We start from the raw sequence: 13,164 nt of genomic DNA, 5'->3' as shown, positions 1-13,164 counted from the left end.
AAATTAAGAGTTTAATGAATTTGGCCGAGCTTGGCGGCTCATGCCTGTAATCCCAGCACTTTGGGAGGCCGAAGTGCGCAGATCACAAGGTCAGGAGTTTGAGACCAGTCCGACCAACATAGTGAAACCTTATCTCTACTAAAAATACAAAAATTAGCCAGGCATGGTTGCAGGTTCCTGTAACCCCAGCTACTCAGGAGGCTGAGGCAAGAATCACTTGAACCCGGGAGGCCAAGATTGCAGTGAGATTGTGCCTCTGCACTCCAGTCTGGGTGACAGAGCGAGACCCCCCCCCCCACCATCCCCCCCCCAAAAAAAAAAATATATATATATATATATAGTTTAATGCATTTAAAACTGGGGATGTTTCCCAGCTTGAGGTCTAGTATCGGTTTTCGGGCATCTTCCTTTTCAATGTCAATCCCAATCTTTTTATTTCAGCCTGTCCTTCTTATCCCAAATATTCTCTTTCCTACCTACTGACTTTGTGATGATGTTGGTGAGGTGCTGGTCCTTCACTTTTTTTGCTTTTGTTACTAAAAGGCACCAACATTTATTGATTCTTTTTCTTTTTTTTCGAGACAGAGTCTTGCTCTGTTACCCAGGCTGGAGTCCAATGGTGAGCTCTCGGCTCACCGCAACCTCCGTGTCCTGGGTTCAAGCGATTCTCCTTCCTCAGCCTCCTGAGTAGCTGGGGTGACAGGTGCACGCCACCACGCACAGCTAATTTTTGTATTTTTAGTAGAGATGGGGTTTCACCATGCTGGTCAGGCTGATCTCCAACTCCTGACCTCGTGATCCGCCTGCCTCGGCCACCCAAAGTGCTGGGATTACAGGCGTGAGCCACCACACCCAGCCTATTTATTGATTTTTTAAATCATTTGTGGAATATTTTTAGTCTTGTGAAAGCCATGACAAAATAAAAGTTATTTTCTGCCCTGAATTTGCTTCTTTTGCGCTAAAGGAACAACAAAGCCCACTCAAATACAAAACGCAAATCAGATTTTGTTTGTTTAAGACAAAAATAAAAAGGGTTAAGGTAGGATAGGAAGAAATTAAGGTGATGGAAGTAGCTGGCATTTTACATTTGTACATGGAAAGGGTAAAACTTGGAATTCACCAACTTTCTGGGGGTGGCCAGTAGGGCAGGGGTTGTCCCTGAAGCAGGAAATTGTGTCTCCTGTATGCAATGAGCAATTTTTTTTTTTTTTGAGACAGAGTCTCCCTCTATCACTAGGGCTGGGGTGCAATGGCACGATCTCAGCTCACTGCAACCTCTGCCTCCCAGGTTCACGTGATTCTCCTGCCTCAGCCTCGCAATTAGCCGGGATTACAGGTGCAGCTGATTTTTATTTTGTACTTTTAGTAGAGATGGGGTTTCACTATGTTGGCCAGACTGGTCTCGATCTCTTGATCTCATGATCCGCCCTCCTCAGCCTCCCAAAGTACTGGGATTACAGGCATAAGCCACCATGCCCGGACACAATGAGCAATTTTAACTTTTCGTGCTGATGTTATTTCAGAGTCCCCCCACTGATCCCACATGGGCTTTCATCATTCTTACTAACCTTTCAGGAATAGCTTTCAAACTGAAGGGTGTTTCAGCAGTCCCTAGAAACTTATTTTTCTTAACTTTAGTTGCTCCAAGCTTCCTGCTCACTCTCCTTAGGCCATCCCCTGAGAATTTCTCTTAGTAGGATTTAGGAGATTTGGCATTCATCTCTACATTCTAGTTCTGAAGATAAAAGTGACTTCTTTCCTACCTTGGCCAGCTGAAAAGAATCTTGCTACTAAGAATGCTATTAATATAAGAGACCCGTCAGCGTGATGCATAGAGTGCGGTAATTCTTGAAGGTTGGGGCCGTTTCCTTCAGGAAACCTCTCCTGAGGCTTTTAACTTGATGAGTTTTCTGTTGGCAGAAACAAGCCTTACCAGAAAGCTGTTGTTGAAAATATATCTGTCAATTTATATTTGCAAACTTTGGATATATGTGCTAGAGGAGGGTAAATCCTAGCATATTTGAGGCGGCAGTTTTGCCTTTTCTTTGACTCAATTTATTTCACCATCATTCTTTCCTCTTTTAAATTTAAACCTATGTGATTCTTAAAATGGGGCAGTGACTATCATTGGTTCTAAGTCCTTATTTATTGGCAAAACGTATAGTTACATAGGCACATCCAGGTATCTTAATTTATACTGTAAAACAATAAAGAACTCCAAGGCATTGGTCAAGCCTTTAGTGCTACCAAAATGCATATTTATTTATTTTACTTGTAAGAAATGTAGCATGTGCTATTCTTAGGAATCTAGATAATATAAATGGTTGTGCACAGACCGTTGATCTTTTTGTTTTTATATCTTTTTCCTTGCTTCTTAAAGATACCAGAGAAGCGTGAACATATTGCTTTGAAATCGACTTGCTGCTAGGAAAAAAGAGATTGTCTTTCTTGGAAAATTCCCTCTGAGACTCCTCTGATGTGTGACCTGGTGGGGAATATTCCAGCCTGGGAATAGTTTAACATCTGGTGTCTGCATGAGTTACCTCTGAACTCACTGGAACATTAAATGGAGGGTTTCCCTTTGTGTTGCCACACATTTTATTTCAGTAAAGATGTGCTGGTGAGAGTTTCAGCAATGTTTTAGCCTGAACAGTGGAATTACGGAGTAAGTCCCAGATCAGTGTGAAGGTATATTGTATTCCAGGGTGTTTCGATCTCTTTGCAGTGATCATGGTAATATCATTTCCTGCTTCCCCACGATGCCTTTTACTTTCTTGTCTATTGCATGCCTTCCCTGGCTAGAAATTAGTTTCATGAGAGTAGGGGATGTATCTCTTTTGTTCACTGCTGTATCTCTGGCTTCTAGAACATCGTAGGTGCTCGGTGTGTATTTTCTGAATGAATGGCTCTATAGGTGGTTAAAAGAACCACCTCAAGCCGGGTGTGGTGGCTCACGCCTATAATCCCAGCACTTTGGGAGGCCGAGGCGGGTGGATCACGAGGTCAAGAGATCGAGACCATCCTGGTCAACATGGTGAAACCCCGTCTCTACTAAAAATACAAAAAATTAGCTGGGCATGGTGGCGCATGCCTGTAATCCCAGCTACTCAGGAGGCTGAGGCAGGAGAATTGCCTGAACCCAGGAGGTGGAGGTTGCGGTGAGCCGAGATCGCGCCATTGCACTCCAGCCTGGGTAACAAGAGCGAAACTCCGTCTCAAAAAAAAAAAAAAGAACCACCTCAGAGATGCACCCAGTTTCTCTGTTTTTCATCTTTCCTTTCCAGCTATTTGCATGTGCGCTATCGTAAGTGCATACAATTTGAAGTGTGACAGAGAGACCTCATGGAGCAAGGAGAATAGGCTAAGTAGAGTCACAGTTGTCGAGCTTTGAAGAGTTTTCTCTTTCCCACTGTGGGTAACAGAATTGTGTCATCGGGTCAGTGAGAGAGACTGTGAAAATATTACAGAGGGACTTGAATTAACCTGGGGGGGCCCCGGAAGGCTGAATCACGCTTAGTGGTTTCATAATGTGAATTTCTGTTTGCAGGGCACGCTGTACCAGATTAATGTTCGCAGGTTGGATTTGCTCCCAGAAATAAACCCATTAATCTGCTGCTAAGCAGAAAGAGGAGTTTCTATTTTGTTTTGCCCATCCCCACCACCCCTCCATAGCCCTCCAAAAATGACCCTAAAATCAGGGTGTTCTCGGAAGGCTATGACATGAAAGGTAAAAGGCCCCCCCCCTGCCTTTTTTTAAACTTTGATTTACTAGGAAAAGTTGATCAGACTTACACTTTGAGGTTTTCCTTTTTTTTTTTCTTGAGATGGAATCTCGCTCTGTCACCAGGCTGGAGTGCAGTGGCACGATCTCAGCTCACTACAACCTCCGTCTCCCGGGTTCAAGCGATCCCTTTGCCTCAGCCTCCTGATTAGCTAGGACTACAGGTGCCTGCCACCATGCCCAGCTAATTTTTTGTATTTTAGTAAAGATGGGCTTTCACCATGGCCAGGATGGTCTCGATCTCCTGACCTTGTGATTCACCTGCCTCAGCCTCCCAAAGTGCTGGGATTACAGGCGTGAGCCACCGTGCCCAGCCAGAGGTTTTCCATTTCTGATTGGTTTTGAAGTATTGTTAGAGCTCAAATAGAGCAAAAAAACAAAAGTACCCACTGGCACAGAGGGAAGGAGGTTACCTAATGCACCTCTGAGTTTTGTTTTTTGAAATATGTATATGATTTCAAACGGAAACTACAACTTTGGTGAACATTTTGGTTTGTACTTTCAGAGTTTTCAGTTTATACATAGGAGTAGAACTTTAAATGTTTAGTAAGGAAGTCAAGGTCAGCAGAGTTTCGGGCTGTACAAATGTAGCGCTCTCAGCTATGTCCTGTGGTCATCTTCCCTCTGCTCATTTCACATTTCAGGGGGCAGTCTCAGCAGATGATGTTACTGCTCACCTGCACCCAGGTAAGAGTCCAAGAACCTACCAGGTGCATAAAGGAACTTGTGCTGTTACTTGACCACCCCTGTGAGCCAGGGTGTTCTCCCCTCCCTGTCGGCTGAGCTCTTTCTCTAAGATGCCTGTACCTGTGCTAATAGTGACTCCATTCTCCCCCTTTCCCCCCACTTTGCTGCAGACCATAAAACCATGGGAAACGCAGAAAGTCAACATGTAGAGCATGAGTTTTATGGAGAAAAGCATGCCAGCCTGGGGCGCAAGCACACCTCCCGCTCCCTGCGCCTCTCGCACAAGACGCGGCGGACGAGGCATGCTTCCTCGGGGAAGGCGATCCACAGGAACTCTGAAGTGAGCACCCGATCCAGCAGCACCCCCAGCATCCCCCAATCCCTGGCTGAAAATGGCTTGGAGCCCTTCTCCCAAGATGGTACCCTAGAGGACTTCGGGAACCCCATCTGGGTGGACCGAGTAGACATGGGCTTGAGACCTGTGTCTTACACCGACTCTTCTGTCACTCCCAGCGTAGACAGCAGCATCGTCCTCACAGCAGCCTCTGTGCAGAGCATGCCAGACTCTGAGGAGAGCAGGCTTTACGGGGATGACGCTACGTATTTGGCTGAGGGAGGCAGGAGGCAGCATTCCTATACATCTAATGGGCCCACTTTCATGGAGATGGCGAGCTTTAAGAAGAAACGCTCCAAATCTGCAGACATCTGGCGGGAGGACAGCCTGGAATTCTCACTCTCTGATCTGAGCCAAGAACATTTAACAAGCAACGAAGAAATCTTGGGTTCTGCTGAAGAGAAGGACTGTGAGGAGTCTCGGGGGATGGAAACACGGGCGAGTCCGCGGCAGCTCAGCACCTGTCAGCGAGCCAACTCCTTGGGTGACTTGTATGCTCAGAAAAACTCTGGAGTGACAGCAAACGGGGGGCCGGGGAGCAAATTTGCAGGCTACTGTCGGAATTTGGTGTCTGATATTCCCGATCTTGCAAACCATAAGATGCCACCAGCTGCTGCTGAAGAGACTCCTCCGTACAGTAATTATAACACACTTCCCTGTAGGAAATCTCACTGTCTCTCCGAAGGTGCCACCAACCCACAAATTAGCCATAGCAACAGCATGCAAGGCAGAAGAGCTAAAACAACTCAGGTAAAGTGATTGAAATTTGTTTCAATATTTTGGGACCGGTGCATGACTCTTTAAGTGCATGACTTTGCTCTTAGAAGATTTCCATCTTTTAATCGGGGTTTATCCTGTTTGCCTGTACTTGCTGCAGCTGGTGCTGTTTTGGTAGGATTCCTCTCTCCTGCTTTGCCCCCTCTTATAGTTCTGTGGTTAACGGGTGGGGATTAGGGAAGTTGGGGGTAGGGAGTGGCGATGTGATAGGAGTGGGAATTGAGCTAAGAAGTTCAGATCAGGAAACTGCTTCTGCATCTTAGTTCCTCAACAGCATCCCACTTACTCCAGCTTCCTTTCTAACTTGGTCCTTCCGTGGAAAAACAGGCATGGTGGGTTGCAGACTCTTGGAACTTACTTCTTCACTGCAGCAGGTGGGAGGAGGTTAGTCGGCAACTCCTTTGAGGAGGTATTTTAAATTCTGGGCGGGTTTGGGTCACTCGTCAGTTTCTCTTGGTGGTTGGCAGGCTTGCTACCTTACCGGGAGCCATTTCAATTTCCTGTTCCTTGCGATGCTGGCCAGCCCTGTCTCTGGAGGGAGGTGTAGCGGAAGGAATAACATGGGTGGCTTCCAGTTCTTATTTTGCAGCCAGCTAGTTGTTTGACCTTGGGCAAACCCTGACTTCGAGTCATTCCTCTGAAAAATGGGGATAAAGATGCTCAACTTGCCTGCTTCGGGGTCTAGCGTGTGAAACCGTGGGTGGGAAAACATTGTTAAAAGACTTTGCTCCAGCCTGGGTGACAAAGGCGAGACTCTGTCTCCAAAAAAAAAAAAAAAAGACTTCGGAAATGTCTTCCTAGTGAAAGGAGGCACCAGCACTTAGTTGGCAATGATAATTAAGATTAGGAATAATAGAATATTGCGTAACTGAGCCGGCTTGGTGGCTGAGCAGGGGGATCCTTTGAGCCTAGGAGTTTGAGTCCCATCTGGGCAACATAGCAAGACTCTCTGTCAATGAAAGAAAGAAATGTGGAGTAATCCTGCGTGCATTGGGCCTTTTCTGGTACTTCTGTTCTCTGAGGCAGAGTTCAGGGAATCTTGGCTTTTGCAGAGGATGGGGAGGTGGTTTGTAGGTGGTGCTTCAGGCTAAAAATCCAGACTCGGCGTTGAATGGTGGAGCAGCCTCAAGGGTGACCAGCAAACGCCACTGCAGTCAGCACTCTGATCTGGCCAGTAGGAGGCAGTGCTGCACCTTCCGTCTTTGCTCCAGCGCAAGTCAAATGGGCATTTCAAGGTGATGTTCTGCTGGAAAGGGGGTCTAAATATAATGGGCACATGATGGAGGACGTAGTGGGAGCCAAGAAAAAGAAAATTGACTCTAGACTGTCTGTGTTCCTGCCTGAGGACAGGTCTTGCTGATGTGTCCAAGCCAGGTATCTTGGCTCCACCTCTTCTTCCCTGGGTGACTTTGGATAAGTTGTTCACTTTCTTGTAGACTTAATTTCTTCATCTGTCAAGAGGGGATGATAAGACTCTTTGAGAAAGTGGAATGAAGTAATATGTGAAGCATGGTGCCTGGTCCTTTGGAAGCAGCCAGTAAGGGCAACTCTGTTAGCTTTTGTAATTTCCACCATTGTTAGTGGAGCCGTAGGGGTTGAGGACCCGGGGTAGTTGTTTGTATTGGTATCTTGAGTACTTCATAAAGTTGGAAACAGTAGACACTGGGGACTCCAAAAGCTGGGAGGGAGGGGAGCAAGAGTTGAAAAATGAATTATTGGATACTGTGTTCCCTGTTTGGGTGATGGGTTCAATAGAAGTCCAAACCTCAGTTTTACATGATATATCCATGTAACAAACATGCACATGTTCCCTTGACTCTGAGGAAAGAAAAACACACTCGTGTCCTAGAAACCAAGTTGCTAAAAAGTCTGCATCTATGGTCTGAGAAGGTAAGCCTGAGGCTTGCCTCTGGATGCACTCCCTGAATTTTAACCCATCTCTTCTGAATTGAGATTGTAATGACACAAATGACCTGATAACCCACCTGCAGCCCCTCTCACTACCCCGTGAGGGCTACTTCTGCACTGTCAATTTGACAGATCAGGGAGATAGATGACCTATTAAAGGGTAACCTGAAAGGCATTGAATGTCTGTCTTGAAGACATCATTGGATTGGCACTGCAGGACTGATTCAAAGAGATGATCTGTGGGGCCTTCGGAGCTTAGAGAAGGATACACGGACATAGATCGTTAAAAACAGAACATCACCTTTGACTTTCACTTTTTCCTGAACAGTGCTAGGTTAGTGCATATGCCGTGTAAGATTTGAGAGGGGTACCCTGCTGTATTTTGGCTCTCTATGGTTCTGACACTAGGGATGTCTAGATCTCTGCTCTCCCCAACCCTCAATGGCTGATGGGGATTTGAGCCTTTGAGTTATGGCTATCCCCAGAAAATGGGCAAAGCAAAGGACAGTTCTCCCGTCCAGGTCTGGTACCGCTGAAAGCTCTTATCTGTCATTGCTTTATGGAATTTCCATTCTTTGGCTTGTCACCTTCTGAAATGGTTAATATATGGAAGTGAGATCATCTAAAGGTGGTGTCTCATAAAATCACCGCTTAGGCAGCCTAATGTAATGGGAAGTGCCATGGGCCAGGAATCCTAAGAAGGGCATTTGCATCCTGGCATGTGTGCTTACCCTGTGGTGACCTTGGGCCAGTCACTCCATCTTCTGTGCCTCAGGATCTGTTTCTGTCCAGTCGGAGTGACACCAGCTTCCCACAGGGCTACAGGAGAACCAAACCAGATACCGTGTGTGGAACCCTCTTGCGGAGCCTAGAAAATGCACAGAAGTATTATTTTTGTATTGACTTTATATGTTGAGTGAGGATCTTTAATGACTTGAAACAAACCCCAGAATTTATGCATAACACTATCCACCCGCCCACATTTCCTAGTCTAAGTTTGGCGTGTTCATCCACGCGATTTCTTGGGAGCCCACTATGTTCCAAAGAGTGTATTTTAAGAGGCGGTGGGTGTGGAGGCTTCCTTGAAAAGAATGCTTTAAGAAAAAAATTTTTTTTTGGAAAAAGTTTTTGACCCACGGAACCTCTCCAGTGAGCTTGAATCATAGATACTAAAGTCTCCTTGGCTGCCTGGTGATGTCGTTTAATCTGTGATCATCGTGTCAGCAGTTTCACTCCCCAGAAAAGAGCTCCTGGCAGACATTTGACCCAAGAGCATGACCCCTAAGCCTGGAAGAAAACACATTTTATCTGGAATAATGTGAACAACTTCATTTGATTTGAAAATGATCAAAAAGCGTTTTCGGCCATTCTTCCCATGTTTGCATTTTTTTCAGTAGTTGGACGGATTTTGAAACGTGAAGATATTGGAGTTCACATTTCAGTCTTCAACAGTGGCACATAGGTGCTACAGGGTCTGGCTGGCAGTTTTTGGTTTAATTCGTGTGCTTATGAGCATGTTTATTGTGCATGCACATGTGTGCTGTGCAGAAAAGGTTGTCTTGGAGTCAATATGGGTAAAGCCTCATGCTATTTGAAGCAGAATTTTTTTCTGTTGGTTTCTGTGAAAGTACTTAATAGGTTGCTCCTTGGATTTAATTGACGGCTAGCTTATCTCTGGGCTTGAACTTTATGAATTTCTTTGATTATAGACAGAGGAGGGTGCAGCCTAGTGTCAGACAAAGAAGTTAGCAGCATATCTGAGCTTGCAAGGTTGAGGCTGTTACCTGTTGGTTATTTATTTATTTACTATATTTTAATTAGTTGTTTTTTATTTTACTTTAGGTCTATATCTTTCATTTCTTCCCATGTTATACTATGTCTGTCATTTCTTCTCAAGTTATCCCTCCCCACCTTCCCCGCCCCCCGCTGTCTCTCCCCTACCCCGCCCCCCCAACTGTCTCCAGCGTGTGATGCTCCTCTCCCTGAATCCACGTGTTCTCATTGTTCAACACCCACCTATGAGTGAGAACATGCAGTGTTTGGCTTTCTGTTCTTGTGTCAGTTTGCTGAGAATGATGGTTATTTAAATTCCATGGTTCTCAATGCCTCTTAAATGAGGCTGGAGATCCTGCAAGGGAATGAATGGAAAACTCGTGGCACAGTTTTACACATACAAATGCTTAACACATAGGAGTTGTTAGTTGTGATGGTGAAGATTGCCTCATTGTTCTGGGGTTCGGCTCCCCTGTGTCTCTGAGACTTTCAGTGGGTGAGCTGGAAGAGAGAGAACCCTGCCATTTGATGGAGTCTTGTCGCCAGGTTCTGTGTTCTGTGGGAAGCCTTGGCGTGGAGCCACTGTGCATGCTTGTGAGGAGAGCTTCATTCATCCACTTGGGAGATTAAGGAAGGCGGCTAGGTTGTACTGAGTGTGTCTCAGAGAACCTCAGCCTCAGGAGAGCAGCAAGGAGCCCTCCCTGCTCAGGTGTGGTGCTGGTGAGTCAGTCTGTGAGTTTCACTGGCCAGTTTCACACAGCAGCATTCCCAGAAAAGAAAGAGATGAAGAAAGAAGGTGTCACAACTAGATGAGAACCCATATGTTTTATTTTTTATTATGTATTTTGTGAGACAGAGTCTCACTCTATCATCCAGGCCGGAATGCAGTGGCACGATCTTGGCTCACTGCAACCTCTGCCTCCCAGGTTAAAGCACTTACCATGTGAGTAGCTGGAATTACAAGCACGCATCACTGCGCCTGGCAAATTTTTTGAATTTTTAGTAGAAAAGGGTTTCACTAATGTTGGCCAGGCTGGCCTTGAACTCCTGATCTCAGGTGATCCTCCTGCTTCTGCCTCCCAAAGTGCTAGGATTGCAGGCGTAAGCTACTGCGCCCAGCCAAAAACCCAAGTCTTCTGACTTGTTGATCAAGGAGGACCTTTTCTTCCAAAGCACACACCCACACGGCACTACCTCCCCATGCCTGAAAAGGTTTCAGTTCAATATCCTCAGATTTTAAGATCAAAACCCTCAATTCTGGTACAGACACACACACAAAAAAGGACTTGGCTGAAAAGAAAATTGCTACTGCCCACTCTTGTCACCTAAAACAGGGATTACGGAGAGAGATGGCCAGGATAACTCTGGCAGAGCCGTCCTCTTGGCTGCTTTGTGTAATAAGCAAGTAGTCGTGTCGATTTTATTAATAACAAGGTAAAGAGTGCAGCATTGTCAGAAGAGGAGCTTGAGTTCCTAAAAAAATTGTCTCGATGTTTAAAACTTGGTTTTATTTTGCAACTGAGCTTCAGTGACTCAGAGATAAGTTTGTTTCCTGGGCTGAAAATGCACATCAACAACCATGTGATTCTTGACCTTTGGTCACAGAGTCTTTTGAGAATCAGATGAAAAATGTGGACCTTTGCCTTAGATAAAGACAGGGACCACCCTGCTGCATATCATTTCAAGGGGTCCATAAATCCCTTAAAGTCCCTCTAGAGGCTTCTTTCTGGTGAAGAACCTCAGGTTTTCATAAAAGAAATATTTTCATGTAAAATCAATTTTTAAAACATCCTGTCTTTTTCTTTTTCCTCTGTCTTCTGTTTGATGTTTTTTTTTTTTTCTTTTCTCTTTCTCGTTTCTCTGTCTGGCAGGTCAGTTAAGCAATGAGATATTTATTTTGAAAATGAACCCATCCATTTTCAATAAGAATATTTATCTTCTTTGCCAAGATATTTTTTTGGGAAGTGGAAAGGTGGGTAGGTATTTGAGAGAAAGCTTATGTCAGCAGTTCTTAGACCTTCTTATACTCTTAAAAACTAATTCAGGAGGCCAAGGCAGGGGGATCATTTGAGGTCAAGAGTTCAAGGCCAGCATGGCCTACATGATGAAAACCCGTCTCTACTAAAAATACAAAAATTAGCTGGGCGCAGTGGTGGGTGCGTGTAATTCCAGCTATTTGGGAGGTTGAGGCAGGAGAATCACTTGAACCCGGGAGGCTGAGGTTGCAGTGAGCAGAGGTCGCAGTGAACCAAGATTGCGCCACTGCACTCCAGTCTGGGTGGTAGAGTGAGACTCAGTCTCAAAAAAAAAGGAATTTGGACTTCAAGGGACTTCTGTTTATGTGGATTATATCTATAAATATTGATCACATTAGAAATTGAAACAGAAATATAAAAAATAACTATCAATTCATTTTAAAATGACAGTATACCCATTACATGTTCACATAAATAACTTTATTTAATATGTTTTGACCCACCAGACATGGTGGCTCATGCCTGTAATCCCAGTACGTTGGGAGGCCGAGGCAGGTGGATCACAAGGTCAGGAGATTGAGACCATTCTGGCTAACATGGTGAAATGCTGTCTCTACTAGAAATACAAAAAATTAGCTAGGTGTGGTGGCATGTGCCTGCAGTCCCAGCCACTCGGGAGGCTGAGGCAGGAGAATTGCTTGAACTTGGGAGGTGGAGGTTGCGATGAACTGAGATTGTACCACTGTACTCCAGCCTGGGTGACAGAGGAAGACTGTCTCACCAAAAAAAAAAAAAAAAAAAAAAAAAAAAAAAAAAAAAAAAAAAAAAAAAAAAAAAAAAAAAAAAAGTTTTGGGAAAAAAAAATTAGGAAAAAAAACAAAGAGGTTGCCTCTTAAAAAAAAAAAAAAAAGAAAAGAAAAAAGAAATGGAAAACTTAGCTGGGCATGGTGAGTACCTGTTGTCCCAGCCACTTGCAAGGCTGAGGTGGGAAGATGGCTTGAACCCAGGAACTGGAGGCTTTCATGAGCTGGATCACACCACTGCACTCCAGCCTGCGTGACAGAATGAGACCCCAATCTCTAAAAGAATACAGTGTTTTATGCTCTAAAATAAAAGATGTAGGGCAGAGGCATTGTTTTCCATTTTGCAAATCTCTGTGACTTCTTACTTAACAGAAGACGCTAGAGTCTCAGACCTACTTTTGCCTCACCCTCTTGTAACATGCTGTTTGACGGGACCCTATGAGCAAACCCTGGCCTTGCACAGGTAGCTGGAAAAGGAAGAGCCTGGGGGACCCTCTGTAAGTATTTTAGGGACCCCTAGTCCACACGTTGAGAGCTGATCATTTATACTAATACAGGTTGGGAGCATTCAGGATTTTTTTTTTTTTTTTTAAGAGACAGGTCTTGCTGTGTTTCCCAAGCTGGAGTGCAGTGGCCATTTACAGGTGTGATTATAGTGCATTGCGGCCTTGAACTCCTGGGCTCAAGTGATCCCCCTGCCTCAGCCTCTTGGGTAGCTAGGACCACAGGCATGTACCACTATGCCCACCAGTTCAGCTTTTGAGGATCACATTCTTAGGGGCAGTAGCTCATGCCTATAATCCCAGCATTTGGGGAGGCCAAGGTGGGAGGATCGCTTGGGCTCAGGAGTTCAAGACCAGCCTGGGCAACATAGTGAGACCTTGTCTCTACCAAATTTCAAAAAAATTAGCCAGGTGTGATGGTGTGTGCCTGTAGTTTCAGCTACTTAGGGGGCTGAGGTGAGAGGATTGCTTGAGCCTGGGAGGTTGAGGCTGCAGCAAGCTATAATCATGCCACTGTATCTACCAGCCTGAACAACAGAATGAGACCCTGTCTCAAAAAAAA

At 45.1% G+C, this 13,164-nt stretch overlaps 1 protein-coding gene across 1 annotated transcript in view; it reads left to right on the top strand.

The window, feature by feature from the left end:
- The window catches only part of TIAM1 (TIAM Rac1 associated GEF 1), a 240,106-nt gene that overhangs the window by 75,409 nt on the left and 151,533 nt on the right, over positions 1 to 13,164 (top strand). Inside the window, exon 4 of the mRNA XM_037734462.1 lies at positions 4,639 to 5,612. Coding sequence (XP_037590390.1) covers positions 4,650 to 5,612 — 963 coding nt within the window. The 5' untranslated portion in view covers positions 4,639 to 4,649. The remainder of the gene's footprint in view (positions 1 to 4,638; positions 5,613 to 13,164) is intronic.

This window comes from Cebus imitator, unplaced genomic scaffold, assembly GCF_001604975.1.
Source record: "Cebus imitator isolate Cc_AM_T3 unplaced genomic scaffold, Cebus_imitator-1.0 Scaffold621, whole genome shotgun sequence".
NCBI lineage: Eukaryota > Metazoa > Chordata > Mammalia > Primates > Cebidae > Cebus > Cebus imitator.
The sequence above is the reverse complement of the archived record's forward strand: the minus strand, read 5'-3'. Positions and strand labels throughout refer to the sequence as shown.